Source organism: Polyodon spathula, chromosome 16 (genome assembly GCF_017654505.1).
Source record: "Polyodon spathula isolate WHYD16114869_AA chromosome 16, ASM1765450v1, whole genome shotgun sequence".
NCBI lineage: Eukaryota > Metazoa > Chordata > Actinopteri > Acipenseriformes > Polyodontidae > Polyodon > Polyodon spathula.
The window spans coordinates 28,948,209-28,964,904 of NC_054549.1; the positions used below are offsets into that span (position 1 = coordinate 28,948,209).

Consider the following 16,696-nt stretch of genomic DNA (forward strand, 5'->3'; position numbering starts at 1 on the left):
GTCCCTTTGCCAGCAGCAGAACGGTACAATAATGTTATATTCAGATCCATTCAAAATGTCGTTAAATTCATTTTTAAATGAAGTATTTGTGCTGAAATGCCTTTTTAGTAACTACTGTGCACTGAAATGCCTGTTTAATTACCACAGCCAACAGTGTCAGGGCAGAACTGAAATCTGTATTTGATTGCTTTTGTAAAAAGAAAGATTTTACTTGGGCTCAACTTCTATCCAATTCAGTAGTCATTCTAAATACTTTGAGATATTTAAGGTCAGATTTAATTGAGCACAGAGAAAGAAATTCACAAGTAGAATTGCTTTCAGTATGGAAGCAGTTAATGGCATCTCTGTGTGGAATGCCAGACAAGCTGAACCAGTGCTGATTTGGTGTGTTTTTGGCAAGCTCCAATTCCAGAAACAACCTGTAAGAACTTCATACTTTGCTCTAAAATGAAGATGGTTTCCCTGCATGGTGTTGCTCTTGCCAGCACATTGTAAACACTGATTAATGTTGCTGTGGCTAGTCCTGTTCTAGTGTGTTCCTTAACAGATTGTCTTGGACTGCTGAGTGTGAGAAACTCACCCCATGTCCCAACTTCATTCACAGGTGACTTTTTTTGTGCCATCCTAAATCCAAACAGAGTCCGGCTCCCTTATTTAATCAGAACTTCTGTGTGGTTTCTAACTACCGGGCCAGTGCTCACACCCCCTGCTAGGTCCCAAATTGTCTATACACAGAATGTGAAAGCAGGCACTGTGCCACCACTGCCTTCAGCACAGCTTGGCAGAGCAGCTGCTCCGGACATGGGTACAAGGCTTTCGAACAGCGGGCATATGAATTGCACTCTTTATTCTCTGCAGGCCAGTTTTTCCCTTTTTGGAGGTTGAATTTGTTTCCCCATGACCATGTTTACAATTGAAGGAAATATAATGAAAACTGTGATTTGAGCATGAATGCCACCTACAACTACAAGATGCAACTGTTGTCAGAAGAAAAAAATAACAAAGTGGGTGTTTTTAAAGGTGGAGTGATTCTCTTAAAGGGAAATGTGAATTGTCCACACCTCCAAAAAGGACTTTTGATGGATAACCTTTTTTTTTTTTTGCTTATTATTATTATTATTATTATTATTATTATTATTATTATTATTATTATTATTATTATTGGATGTGTTTGAAAGACCTTTGATAAAACCTATGTTCATGAAAGTGCAAAAATGTGGACATGGTGAAACAACACTAAATATTGTACTGTATTTTTGTACACCTAGCAATGTTCCATTTAGTTTACAGTAAAACCTGTCTAATTACACCCCCCTACAAACCAGCATTCTCTATAATTCAGTTTAATTTTGGGGTCTCAACCAAATCCCTATTGAAACTGATGCTGTGATTCCCCTCCACAATCCAGAACCTGTCTAATCTCGAATCCGTCATGATTTCTAAGTCTTGTCTGCCTAACTATGATGCGTAAATGCACACATGTCCCTCAGGTATGGTATAGAACAATCCTTGTTTACATTATGGAGAAAGGCAAATTTAAATTAATACAATCCATGAATTGCATAGTATACCTGGACAGTACTACATTGTGCACTGTAAAATAGTTTTTTCACAGTGTTACAATAAATGCTTACTTTGTGTTTTTAGATACAGTATTATATTTTACACTATCTCTATAAATCAGCACACTGTATAATCCGGCACAATTTTCCAGTCCCAAGTGATGCCGGAATAGACAGGTTTCATCAGTGTATAAATTCAACAGGCTTCTTCTTTGTCCTGCAGTGAGAGGTTCATGGTGAAACTGAACAAGAATGGAGGACCTAAAAACCCAGAGAAGATAGATCGCCTATGTGCCCTCTTCACGGTAACTTCTGCAAGCTAATATTATTATTACTCTAGATATCATCATGACACAGTACAACAGATTTACTGTCTGTGTTTGCCTTCCAGGATCTGAGCAACAAGGACATGAAAAGAGACCTGTATATAGTTTCTCACGTCATCAGAACTGGTAAGTTGTTTCAGTTCTAGTTCTCTCCAGCACTATCTGGTATTCTTACCACATGTTCCCACCATGCAAACAGCTCACGTGTTGAGTAATCAGTTTGATTTGATTATTCCTGATTAGGATACCAAAATCTGCAAAACTTCTTATCCTGTGCTTACAGGTGGTTTTCTACTAAGGTAATTAATCCTTACCAAAACATATAGATTAACACCCCAGTAAATACAAATATTATTTCTTAACAGTTGCGTATAAACTTGCCACATGAATGTTAAGTGAAGTCTATTTGAATTATCAAAGTGAAAGTGATTATACATTCATTATCATTATTATTATCGATAGTATTAGTAGCAGTAAAATGGGCATACCAGCACTTAATTGAATCCCCAGTCTCCTGTGTATGCTATTCTCGGTGCTAGCCTACCTCACCACAACTTTACTCTTCCACAAAATTAAAGCTGGAATCCTAGGGTACATAGATGGACAACTGCAGTACAGTGTGGCATATTTTAGGCAAAAGTTAATTGTAAATAATCTTTTATGTATATGAATTCTGCACACTAAATTATTTATCATATAGTGTATGAAAAGAATGGGGATTTTTGAGTCATGGTTAAAAATTGAAACACTATCTTGAGAAAAAAACGTATACACACTCAAACTAGCACCATGGTGCTGATGCCTCATCAGTGTTTAAACCTTAATGTTGATTATTGTAAACTTACTTATCTCACTACCATTTCTGCATTGACTAACTAACCCTAGTATTGAAGATTAATTATGGCACCACTATCCTCATAGAAATGTATAATTTACCAAATAACAACAACTATGATGACTGTGCAAAGATGTATTATTTGGTACTTTATTTTTGGTCCTTTTTTTTTTAAAAGGCGCTATAAGGCTAGCAGCGCCATAATTAAAAATGAATCCTGGGCATGACACAAAGTGTAAGTGCTGCAAGCCTTGTGGATGTTTAGCAGCATGTATACAAATCAATGTAAATCTTACACTCTTCAATCATGCCTATCATTAAGTAGGAAATCAGACTAAGACACTATTATTAATACTTGTGGTATAATTGTTTATTGTTATACAGTCAATTCTCATTAAAACAAACTCAGATTAGACAAATATCCTGCAACTAAGAATGTTCTACGTGTTCCCGGACAGATTTAGGAGTCGCTTATTGGAAATTTGCTTACCACAAATTTCTTCTCAGTGCAAATAATTGTGGAGCCCTCACAGGGATGTAAAGGATATTGGGAAATGTATTAAATATTGGGAAATGTATTAAATGTATTAAATGTATTATAAATTAACTTGCATCCAGATTAGTGCCTCTTTTCTGTATTTTAGTGCTCTTTTAAGACTACAGATCATGTGATGCATTTCGAGTTGCCAAAGTGTATTTCCATGAAGCAGCGCAAAAACATGCTCTATCCTTGCAGACAAAAAGTGGAGGATTTGAAAGCGGTGGATAATGCACCACCATACAAGAAGAAGAAAAACATTGCTGCAGAGTTTCCTGTGAACACTTTGTCAACCATTTTGAAACATCGGGGTACAATAATAGTGGCCTATGAACAGCAAACTGTAGATGCGAGTTGTCAACATTTCCAAATTGCTTAATATGTTGCGGATGTCTTGCTTTAGTAGTTTAAAAATGCTGGTGTTCAAACTGGGATATGCAGGTTTCAGGTGTAGTTCATTCACAATGTATACTTTTAAAAGTATATTTGTACATCTGTAATTTTAATTAAAAGTTAGTGTTACCATAACTTCAAAAAAAACTGACAGCATGCATTTTTAGATTCCTGATAGTACGAATTATTGATGAGACAATATCTTTTGCTGGTCCCTTTAAATCTGAGTTAACGAGAATTGACTGTTATTGTTTAGTACATTATGTGTGAACAGTGTCATACAGCTGTATGAACCCCCTAGTGGGTGAAATGAATCTGTGTTTCTGTGCTTCTCTGTCTCCAGGGCGGATGTTGTTGAATGATTCTAAGAAAGGTCCAGCCCATGTGCAATACCGCCGCCCCTACGGCTGTGCAGTGCTGAGCATGAGCGACGTACTGCAGTCCATCTCCGAGCTCAAAGAGGAGAAAGACTTTGTGCTTAAAGTTTACACGTGAGTGAGGTCCTCTAAAACAGGCCTTTTACTACCAAATTTACAGGCTGAATAATATCTAAACCTTTTAGTGCCAGCAGCTGTTAAGCTAAGGGGGAGCATTTTAGCAGGAAATCCAAATGAATTGCATTAACTGCCCTTAATTAGAGGTAATCACCAGATAACCATGGCTAGCTGGCTGATGCAATCCAGGGTAATTCACTAGTGCTGTAAAGGCTTTTAAAAACCCAGCTGTGACTAATGCCAGCAGGGTATAGTTTGTTCATATCATCCCTTAAGCAAGATTCTTGGATGGATAACCTGCAGTGTATGAAGTGGTGTAGGTCGCTCTAGACCTGAACCCAACTACTAAGGTGTTTGGTGGCTCTGTACTCTTTGTACAGTACAGTGACTTTGTGGATATAACTGTTATGCATATTGCATCCATGGATCTATAGTATCAATTGCTGTCATTCTAAAGAAAATACAAAAAGTTCCTAGGTGTGTCCAAGGACCCTTAAATTAACCTTATGAATAGAGACCAGAAATGGACACATTATTATAATACCTACTGCATTGAGAAATAATTTTACTTGTGTTTTTATATTTAGTTTTTAGAAACCTAAAACAATGTGTGTGTGTGTGTGTGTGTGTGTGTGTGTGTGTTTTAAGTTTGTAAATAGTTAAAAGTAATACAATCTGACATTCAAGTCTCTATTAACAGTCTACATCCTTCCCACAGAGAAGAATCAATCAAATGGGATGGCTTTAACCTGAAAACAAAGTCATTAACATGTTTGGATGTTGTTGTCTGCTTTTCTATTTTCATTTTCCCAGTGGGATGTATTTCTTCTCTCAACTCTTTGCAGCACAGATGTCATTTACAGTCAGTTCAATTTTCAAAGAAATACAATTAATCTGGTGTCTCTAGCAGGAGAATGAATACCTGGTTTTCTTTATTTTTTCCAATTGTAGATCAACAGCAGTCATCTGTAGGAATTGAAATACCAAACTGTTTTAAACAGCAGAAGGGGTTGAGGAAGGCTGTTACTGTTACAAGGATACTTCATATCATCTACAGTTTCAAACTATTACATAGTTCACAAGTGTTTTCTGCTTACACTTGAGCATTATTTACCACTTACTATTTTAGGAAAATGTCATGCTTCAACCACAGACTCTTCTTCTAAGAGATGAGTTTCTTAAGCATAGTGGTTTGAAAATGGTCAGAAAATAAATGACAATGGCACACCCCTGTTGATCATGTCTGTAATTGGTGTGGCCATTGATCCCACATGTTAGTGTATTAGAAGAGCACTTTGTTCTTCTTGAGAGGAAGATGCATGACATTGTATTATTAAAGAGAAGATTACAATGAATTTACAATTAGATTTTTTCCAATAAGAATGTATATTGGTTTTGGAGCTGAGAAGAGATGTTATGGACAGGAGGTAGATTCTATAAGAGGCATCCTTCATGAATAATGGCAGCCCTGTTGTGAGAATCTTATACTTAAAAAGAAAAGAAATCTCTTGAAGTATGGGGCTTTAGAGTCCAACCATTACAGCATATCCTGCTGGCTCCAGCCTCCAGCCACCTTGTTTGAAATGGCATTCAACATCCCAGCTTGTCTATAACTAGCATCCAGTGCATGCCACTATTATTAGGATGGTAATGGAGCTGTGAATTACCCACCTGCTTATTTGGAGATGAAGCACTAGCCCATATTGCATAGTGGTGAACTGAAGAAGCTGTACCACAGTGCCCACCCCACCTTCCTGTTTACACAGCACTGCATTATCATTTAACTATAACCTTTGCCGCAGGTTGCCGGTCCCGGCTCCGGGAGCATCCATGCGACGCATATAGCATCCATTGTGAAGAGAATATCATTTCAATCACCCTGCCAGGGTACTGAATAGCCATTTTACATTCTGACAGTGATTTAGGAGTTCTACGTTTGAGCTTGCTAGTTTAAGTTTGGGTTTTTGGAAGCGTGGGTGTTCATCCAACATTGGGCTATGGATGAATTGACAGCATGCACTACTGCCTGTGTTTAGAACATTTTGTATAAATCAGTTGGACTGCACCCTTTAAAAGTTTACCACAGTAAATACATTTTGCAGTGTTCCCATGCTTTTCTATGGTCATACTATAGAGTTAGCGTATTTTACCATACCGCTCTCATCTTTACAATGGGTGCCTATGCTTTACTGTAATTTCACTGTGATTTTTTTACTCATTGGTATGCTTTTTCTATGGTAAACCTTTGTAAGGGAATGAGGATTGAGAATTTGTCAATTTACTGTATAAAGAAGGGATGTGTTTACTGAGGAAGGGACGTGTCCTTTGGGGAAATGTTGAAACATGGAAAGTATTGATGAGAGGAACGTTCTTTGGCTCTTTATGGATACTAGCTGATGCACTAGGCTAAGCTACTTACACAAACAGAAAGGTCAGTAAAAAGGGTTTCATTGTAAGAAGACATGATTTATAACTCCCTTGTGTAAACACGGTTTGTTAGCTTTTTTCATATGGCACTTTTCTGGGGATAGCCCTGCAAAAAACAAAAACCTGTGTATGGTAACAGCACCTACTCAGCTTTCTTCAAATTCCTGCTTCAGTAGCTTAGCACTTACTCCAATTAATTTCCATCATTTGCAGACAGTTTGACTTCTTGTAACACTGTGAACTGTTTAGTAGTTATAATGTACTGTGTGTGGAATAAATAGGCAGCTGTAAACCTGATACTGCTAAAACAAAAAATTGCATTAGCACTTGCTCTTAGTATGTGAAATTCAGATCTTCTTTACACATACAGCACAGTAATCTCTAAAGAGTAGAATGCATTGCATTCTCATGTATGCTGTCTGTTTCTTAGAGTCGACCTGGCTTCTTTGAGAATGAGACAGCTTCATCTTGTGCAGAATGGACGGATCTTAATATAAATCATTTTATCAGTGTCCTGGCAGATCGTGTCTGTGTAACATATTATCACAACTGCACCACTCAATGCCTTATACTGTAAATGCTTTCCCCAGTTTTTTGACAATGGAAGAAATCATCACATCTCCTGAAAAATGAAGTGGAAGAAATATGCATCCCAATATGCAGGACTCTTGAGGAAAATAAAATACTACACCTAACTTATTTTTATAAAAGAAATAAAACTAATAATGTGATTCTTCTGGGTACACTTGCACACAGTTTTTGGAGGAACTCGGCAGGTAGGTTGGCCCAAACATCTTGGAGAACTAACCACAGTTCTTTTGTGGATTTAGGCAGCCCCAGTTGCTTCTCTCTCTTCATGTAATCCCAGACAGACTCAATGATGTTGAGATCAGGGCTCTGTGGGGGCCATACCATCACTTCCAGGACTCCTTGTTCCTCTTTACGCTGAAGATAGTTCTTAATAACTTTCGCTGTATGTTTGGGGTCGTTGTCATGCTGCAGAATAAATTTGGGGCCAATCGGATGCCTCCCTGATGGTATTGCATGATGGATAAGCATCTGCCTGTACTTCTCATCATTGAGGAGAACATTAATTTTGACCAAATCCCCAACTCCGTTTGCAGAAATGCAGCCTCAAACTTGCAAGGAACCTCCACCATGCTTTACTGTTGCCTGCAGACATTCATTGGTGTACCGCTCTCCAGCCCTTCGGCGAACAAACTGCCTTCTGCTAAGCCAAATATTTCTAATTTTGACTCATCAGTCCAAGCACCTGCTGCCATTTTTATGCACCCCAGTTCCTGTGTTTTTGTGCATAGTTGAGACGCTTGGCCTTGTTTCCGAGTCGGAGGTATGGCTTTTTGGCCACAAGTCTTCCATGAATGCCACTTCTGACCAGACTTCTCCAGACAGTAGATGCGTGTACCAGGGTCCCACTGTTTTCTGCCAATTCTGAGCTGATGGCATTGCTGGACATCTTCCAATTGTGAAGGGAAGTAAGCATGATGTGTCTTTCATCTGCTGCAGTAAGTTTCCTTGGCCGACCACTGCGTCTACGGTCCTCAACGTTGCCCATTTCTTTGTACTTCTTCAAAAGAGCTTGGAGAACACATCTGGACACCCCTGTCTGCCTTGAAATTTCTGCCTTGGAGAAACCTTGCTGATGCAGTATAACTACCTTGTGTCTAGTTGCTGTGCTCAGTCTTGCCATGGTGTATGAGTTTGGCTGTTCCTCACCCAGTTTTATTCCTCCTACACAGCTGTTTCTGTTTCAGTTAATGATTGTGTTTCAACCTACTTATTGAATTGATGATCATTAGCACCTGTTTGGTATAATTGTTTAATCATACACCTGACTATATGCCTACAAAATCCCTGACTTTGTGCAAGTGTACCTAGAAGAATTGATGCTGTTTTGAAGGCAAAGGGTGGTCACACCAAATATGGATTTGATGTAGATTTTTCTTCTGTTCACTCACTTTGCATTTTGTTAATTGCTAAATATAAACTATTAACAGTTTAATAGCATTCTTACTTTACAGCATTTTTTCACACCTGCTTAAAACCTTTGCACAGTACTGTGTGTGTGTATATATATATATATATATATATATATATATATATATATATATATATATATATATATATATATATATATATCACAGTTTATTAGTTTTATTTTTTTTATACAATAGAGGCTATGTGACCAGCAGACCTAACTACTGCTGTAATTTAAATAATTAAAATATGACCCTTTCTGAGTTTTTTTTTCATATTTTCAATTAGTTTATGTAGCCTGCAGTTAAACACTTCAAGCAAGTATGTTATGACCTTATTTTTGCCAGTAAAATTATGAAATGCAAATGACAGCAGATGGCAGTTTAAAAAAAAAAGAAAAAAGAGATCTGTGCAATTACTAGAAATCCATTATGATTTATATAACATGTATTTAAAATCACAGTTGAATAAAATGAAAATGTAAAACATTCAAATACCAAATGCATTTATACAGGCTGAATTTGGCGTTCATATAATTTGTCTTAATAAAATGAAAGAAATGGCATTGATATTTGGAACCAGTGAAGCCATTACAGGGGTGTCTGTATCACTGTATCACACTTTTTAAAATTATATCTTAAGTGGTCACCAAATTATCAATAACCTTTCAAACCCTCTCTCTAAGGGTTAGGAATGTGATTTGAGATAGAAACCTATTATTGGGGTAATCTTAAATAGGTGTTAGGTGATGAGTTTTAACCAACATATCACATGAACAGTTACCACTCAGGTGGTTGTAACTTTTTTAAGCAGTGCATTTAAAAGGCCCTCACACGTGGCGTGAAAGAGTCAGCATGAATGGATCACTTGAGTCTCCTGAAAGTCTTTTGTTCGGTAAACGCTTGCTACACCTGGCACAGTTTGGCATGGCATTGCAAAGACTGGAGAGGAGACACTGATATACATAATTAATATTGCCAGTCTTTTGCATGATGCATTCAGAGAAACTGACAAGAGAAAGGGGAATTTGAAAGGGGAGTTTGTTTTATAGTTGTTAATAGTGTAGTGCCAACAGAAAAACAAAAAAAAAACAGACAGGTAGTGGAGAGTACTGACAAGCTTTTAGTGACTCCTTTCCAATACTATTACATTTTACCCATACAGTATATCACATTTATGAAGTCAGATAGCTCATGCTTTGAAATTTTGACACTGAGTGAGGGCTATAGGATTTTTAGCAGCTGTTGCTTCTTCCAACTTAGCACTGGTAAAGGTCCTGTTGTATTTTCAGACCTCCTAAGAAACTAAGGAACCAAAATAACTGAAGTTCTTCATTTTGAAATGTGATCTTGAATAATTTATGCACTACCACATTTAAATAAATGAAAGTTCAGGTTGTCTCATTAGAAAGCATAAGTGACAGATGGTCACAGTTTGAAGTCTTACTAAGGGAAAAACCTGAATTTACTAGCACCTCAGCATTGATTGTGCTTTAAATGTGCTGCCTTTGGGAGTGATGGTGCTAAAAGGATCCCAGTAACCCGTTTACAGAAAGTGGTAAAGACGCGGTAGAGGTTAGTTCTAGTTTTGAAAATGAGAGTTGCTAAAGAAGACAAATTCAAGTTTAGGATTGTGTTTCCTACTTCCAAAAAATCAGCTTGATGTTGTTACACAATTTACAAAAAAATTTCCAGAGGGCTAGATCACATCAGTGCCAGGGTCTACTGTATATTATAAAGAAATATAAGCGTGCACATTTTTAAAATATGTTATATTAAAGAGAACAAATTGACTAGCTGCCCAGTAATCAACCAGCCTTTTAAGACTTCATGGGAACTCTATCAAAGTCATCCAAACCAATTGATTAAAACAAATGTTCTGAGGTGTATATACAGGAGTGTGATTAGCTTCAATGCACCTGTTTCACTTTGGTCAGACCCCAGGCCACTCCTCAGCAACCTATAGCCCATTCTTTAGGATATGGAACAGTAGTTTCCATTAGCTTATAAATGTGGTTGGTACTGCTAAGCAGAAGAGGCATCATTAAGAACAAGCTGCTGGTCAATTACATCACCAGGTGCATTAAACGTAAGGGTGGGTTCTGTTCAATGAGGAGCAAAGGCAATGTTGTCACCACTGCTCTACTGATTGGATTGCAATACAAATGCAGATGGCAATGCATGCTTTTGGCCTTAATACTTATGTCAGGTACATAACACATCCAATATCACACTTTGTAGCAGATGCTACATTTGGCAACAGAAAGTCCTATAGCTTTTGCAGATGCTGAAGATTTTATTGCCAGCAGATTACCAAGAAATACTCATAAGAAAGTAGCACTGTTTGAACGTCACAAATTTGCAAAGTGAGTTCAAACATGCACGTACTGTAACAGCTATTTAACTTTCCTGGGTTAAACCAGGCTGGAGTAGACACTAGCAGGATTGGTTGTCAATCTTGTGTTAACACTGTGAATCATATCCTTTTTGTTTCTCTTTCCAGCTGTAACAATGAAAATGAATGGTGCCAAATCCACGAAAATATAATCCGCAAGTCCAGCACCAAGTACACAGCACCCAGCACCAACTACGGTAACCTTCAATATTGCGCTGTTTTGTGGGAGATGTATTTATTTTTGTATCTGTGTGTTTGTATCTGTAAACACAAATATTTTTCTGTAAGGATAACAACATACTACTAGAGGGTTTTTAAATAGCAAGTTACTAAACAGCAAGGGATATCTGGTCTTGCTAGAGCAAGTGGAGAAAGCTGGTCTCAGTGTGATCCAATTGGAAAATGTACCATTGATATTGCGATTGCAAGCCAAACAAAAAATAATAATAATAATATACCACTGAAAACAGTTGCTGGGCATTTGGACCCTGAATAACTGCTGCCAATATTGTACTAAAAAAGACCAGATTTTAAAACTTGGTTCCTAATGTTGAGTAAATGTCAGATAATGTTGAAGCTAAGAAACTCAAAACACATTAACTTCACTGAGCAAAACAGAACATGCCATTTAATATAGAATGCCCAAGAAAACCCTAAGTCACTCTCAAACCAGCAGATACTACATGTAAAGGGTCAGTTATGGACAACTTTACAAATGCCTTCTTTTGTACCACCTTTTAAAGTTTTGACTTGCTGATTCACCATAGTTTTTCATAGCCAGCTAACTTCAGTCCATCAATAATATATGTTGGTGTTTCACTCTTTCTCACTAGTTACTGATACCAGTTGTTGATGGTTCAGTCTTAAAAGTAATGGTTGTGGGAAACACATGTTTAATCATTGATTGGGCCCCCATTTCATTGTGTCTCACTGCATTCTTTTTCCAAACAGAATTATTCATCAGTGTTATCCATCACTTTCCGTTAGCTCTCCCCTGTGGTTATGAATTCTTACCAAAGCAAGTTCCATTTTACAGTAAACCATCTCTTATATAGCATTGACCTTTACATGTGAGCCAAATATCTATTTAACAGGCAACCATCTGGCTGGTGTTTTTCAATACATATTAAAGAAAAATTTTTACTTCTACAGCCTAAAAAGTTTATTAGGGAATTGCATGGAATCTAGTTTCATCTCTGTATTAAATAGACAAGTCTAATGACATGTTACATACCATATGGCACCACTCTGTGCTCAAATGAAATAACTTATTTTTCTATGAATATTATCTGTAGAATAAGTAAACTAAACACAAGCACATGAGTGGTAATAAATACCAGCAAATTAAGTAGCAGCACCGTAAGGAGAAATGATCTGCCAATACTGGCTCAGTGTTGAAATTGTAGGTAGAAGACATGTCACTGATTTGGTTAATTGATTTTAAAAGTGAATGTTCTCATAGTCCTGTAGGATAGTACATTAGAGCACTTAGAGGAATGTAGTGCTATGTAAGCTGGGATCTTCACGCACTAGCTGTGAATCTGAACTCTGATAAAACTCAGAAAAGATCAATGTAACTACTGCAAAATAATATAGGGGCATATTCTTCCTGTGGATGACTCTAAAATAAAGGCATGTGTCTTCCTTCTTCCCACCCATAGGGTCTTGTGCATGCTGCAATCTGTTGTGATCTAAATGTACTCAGTAAAAGTCACTGTGTAAGCTATGTTGGAAGAGAGAAAGCCTAAAGGATGTATTATTGCCCCAAAGCTTTTTGGTTTCAAACATGTACTAGATACACACCAGTGACAAAATGAACCTGGTTTCAAATTGTCCAGTTGTGTTTTCATGTACATCAACCTATACGATTCCTAAGCATGTGGGGCACGATGAAATGAGTTTGGGAGCTATGCCTCAATTGTGTTGACAAATTCAGGTAACAGCAAATGGTGAAATGGTTTCCAGGGGTTTTTGAAAGCAGCGGGATGTAGATCCGATTGCTTTGTTTAATTATCCGTCCCCCTCAGTGAAGGTGGATGAGGCACACTGCAGGCTGCGAGGTATAAGCTGTAAGAGCATGCAATCAGCCTCATGCCTCACTTCTCAGAGAGAGAGAGAGAACGAGAGTAGCTCATTTCCCAGCACAACAATCTAGAGTTCAGTTATCTGAGTTGACTGTCGGTTAAACTGCCACAAGACACATTTCCAGCACCTTGGCGGGTGGCAAAACTCATTAGAAATTCAATATCCTTATTTATCCGTTCATCTCCCCAGTGAAAACTACTGGAATGAAAAGATGTCCCCATGTTGATATAGCTGCAGTCTAACAGGTAAAGAGCAGCACACAACTATTGTGTTTTCAGGCAGTTTTTAGGAATGTCAGTACTTTTTTTTTTTTTGCTGTCAAATTTGCCATGAAGTCCTGCTTCCAATTCATTTCTGCAGTCAACAACACCTAATAATAATAATAATAATAATAACAAGTGTCAGATCAATCGCTTCACCATTTCCCAAGAAGAAGATTTCAAAAGGTTTCCAAAACAATGCGTCAAACGGCCATTTTTGTTTCAGGTCAACATCATTTTTTAAAAGTCAGTTGTATTGATACAGTATCAGGGAAGATGCTTGTGAAGTTGAGTTAGTCAAGTAAATTGTTTGTCAACTGATGCAGGTTTACATTTTAAATGTAAACGTATAACTGACGGCCATCTTGCTTTATAAAACTTCACATTTTCACATATTTGTATCCCATTGTTACTGGGATGATAACTACCAAGTTTGGAGTTTGTTAGACAAACAGTTTTCAAACAGCAGCAGTTGGTTGTTAGGGGTGTGTTTCGATAAGACTTGTGACAGCCATTTTGACATTAAAATTTATCACAGCAACTTCTGCTTTGCAAACTTGATGTGGGTTTGAATGCTGATGATATATGCCAAGTTTCAGATCAATCACTTCACCGGTTCCCAAGAAGAAGATTTTGAAAGGTTTTATCGAAAAATGCGACACGTTGCCAATTGCAAGGACGCAGCAGCAAAAAAGTTTCAGCATCTGACAGCCAATGTATCCAGCTTGTTACCTGCCAAGTCAGAACCTGATCAGACTCACAGCCTTGAAGCAGCAGCAGTTTAAAGTTTTGGGAAGAAAAAATAAAAAAATAAAAAATAAACAAAAAAAACAATAACAATAATAATAATACATGTATTCAATATTTAGTTATGGTACATATTGTATAGATATTTTCACATTCATTTTAAAATACATAAATACATATATAGTTTTGAGCATCAAAATATACGTCAGAGTGAACAGGATGACTATTGGGAACAGCAGCACCTAAAATATGATGAAACAGTGTTGCTCATAGTGATGCTGTATTCAGGTGTACAGAAATCTGTGATTTGAAGTCATACTGCATGGGTAATACAGTATGTGCATGTGTGTGGTATATTGGAAATACATTTTAAAACAATAATTTGTTAATTATTCAGTTCAAAATAAAACTAAACAGGGATGTGTCACTGTCATCTAGCAGATCATTTAAAGTCCAATACAATGAATCAAAGTTTTTAAGTACATCACCAAGAATTTCAAGATACATCAAAGCTTTAGCTCACCTTGTGGCAGTGGGACCACATGTGCTCCTGGCTGTTTTTTCTGTATCTTTAAAATACTTCTGTTGAATAAAGCATGACTGTATAATATTCTCTTCCCATAAGAGTACTGTACGATCTACTTTAATATTTCATAAGAGTTCAGATCAGTTTTACGGACATGATTTATTTAATTTGCACTGAATGATAAAAGTAACTCTTAGCAGTGTTTAGAATTGCTTTACTCTAGGGCCCAAAATTTTGGGAAGTTCAAAAAAGTTGAGAAAATTAATATATTGAAATGTATTGCAAAACTTTCTGTGTTTGTGTTTACCAGAGGTATCAAATGTAATTTATATTCCAAAAAGCTTCCAAAAAGACAGAAGAAGCCTCTCAAGTCCTGTGAAGCAAGTCTCCATCCACCAGCTTGTATGTGTAAGGTATAAATTAAATACAGTGTGTTAGGGTGTGTAGTTTGTGTTCTGGCTGCTCAAATGGTGCAAAATAATGTCTCTCAGAATAACACATAACATATTAACTTATTATAAACCAGAAAAACAAACACAGGGGTCCCTGAATGACTCACCTGGTAAAAGCACAGCTGAGTGATCTGCAGGGTGAGTCATGTAGTTCTCGCTCTGCAAAGTCACCAGTGTGCTCGGGCTTCCAGTGGGAGTGTCTCATTGGCTCTGGAGTGTCAGGCACTGTTCTCCTCTTCTCAATACAGCACACCCTACTGGCAGACACCTTTGTCCTTTGTCCTATATACTGAGCTGTTGTGGGGAATTGCTGTGGTGAGGTATGTGTGCTCTATGCATGGGACGACTGGACTTTTCACAAATCCCTAACAGTGATTGGGTGTATGTTTTTTATAATGTTTTTCATGATGTAACTCCCAATATGTTCCTGTAATACAGTGCTAAGTGTTTCTGTCTTGTTTCTCAGGTCTGATCATTTCCCTGCAGCTGCTGCGGGGAGAGATGGAGCTGATCCGCAGAGAGAACCCAATGATCTTCAACAGAGGCGTGGCTGTCACCCGCAAACTGGGCTTCCCTGATGTAATCATGCCTGGTAAGACTAACCCCAGCTCTGGAACTCTGTGTGGGTTTGACAGCATGTGTGGATAAAGCTGGCTTCATGTGCATCTGTTATGTTGTTTTGCTGTCGTTGCTTGTATTTTCTACATCACTAAATACAATGTAATTGAACTAACACATGGTGCACATAGCCCAGTTCAAAACTTCATCTTTTAATATTTTGCTCTGTCATTGCTCAGCTGGGGTTGAAACATGTGCTGTATTAGACCTCTAGAACATTGTACTTGTTTGACTGGACAGTTTCATTGTGCTGGTTATCTGTCTTTTAACTTACTACCAAATACAGTGGTTACACATCTTAAAAATATTGGTCAATGCAGAGTATTATGGCTGAACTTTTTTCTAAATAGAGATGAGAGGCAAGCTGAAAACATAACAAAGATGAAAAAATGAAAAAAAAAAAAAAAAAAGATTAAGTCCAACCGCACAGTTGAATTGTACTCCAGCATATCAAGCAAGAAAAGAATATGTTACGCTCCAGAAATTGTCATTCCCTGCTCCATTCTCAGTTTAATTTGGGTATCTTCTGCACAACTACATTAAAGTTATCCATGCAAGTTATTATCTCAGAGTGCAGTTCACAGATTTGGTTACCCTTTAGATCTTACCAGCAGGTGATATGCTTTCTACTTCAGTAATGTGTGGTTCTTCCCCTGTGTTGGAAACTCACATGATTGTGCTTGCTGTTAACACTAACTACCAAGCATAGAAGGCCTGTCCAGGAATTTGAGCTAGGGTGACATTCTGTTTGACAGTTTACTTGAAGTTATTTTGACAGGGGCATTGAAAGGAAAAAGGTTGGATAGCCATCACCGGTTGTTTGTCATGTTTTTTGTCACTTCCACAGTGGAAACTCAAAGGGCAGTTTTTATATTTAAGTTAAATCTGTAGGGATATATTTGTATGCCTTTATACTATAGTTTTTCATCTTGTATTAGTTATCATATATGTGTCATCAGCATACTTCTAAGTCTTCTCAAATCAATCTATCGGGACATATAGTTATTTTAGGAGCTATTGTGTGTATAAGTGCATAATGTA

General features: G+C 37.4%; 1 protein-coding gene across 5 annotated transcripts in view; it reads left to right on the top strand.

Moving 5' to 3' along the window:
• The window catches only part of LOC121329019 (dedicator of cytokinesis protein 3-like), a 212,002-nt gene that overhangs the window by 146,119 nt on the left and 49,187 nt on the right, over positions 1 to 16,696 (top strand). For all 5 annotated transcript variants that reach the window (XM_041274211.1, XM_041274212.1, XM_041274213.1 and 2 more), the window contains 5 exons: positions 1,786 to 1,867; positions 1,954 to 2,014; positions 3,998 to 4,145; positions 11,076 to 11,164; positions 15,504 to 15,629. In XM_041274211.1, coding sequence (XP_041130145.1) covers positions 1,786 to 1,867; positions 1,954 to 2,014; positions 3,998 to 4,145; positions 11,076 to 11,164; positions 15,504 to 15,629 — 506 coding nt within the window. The remainder of the gene's footprint in view (positions 1 to 1,785; positions 1,868 to 1,953; positions 2,015 to 3,997; positions 4,146 to 11,075; positions 11,165 to 15,503; positions 15,630 to 16,696) is intronic.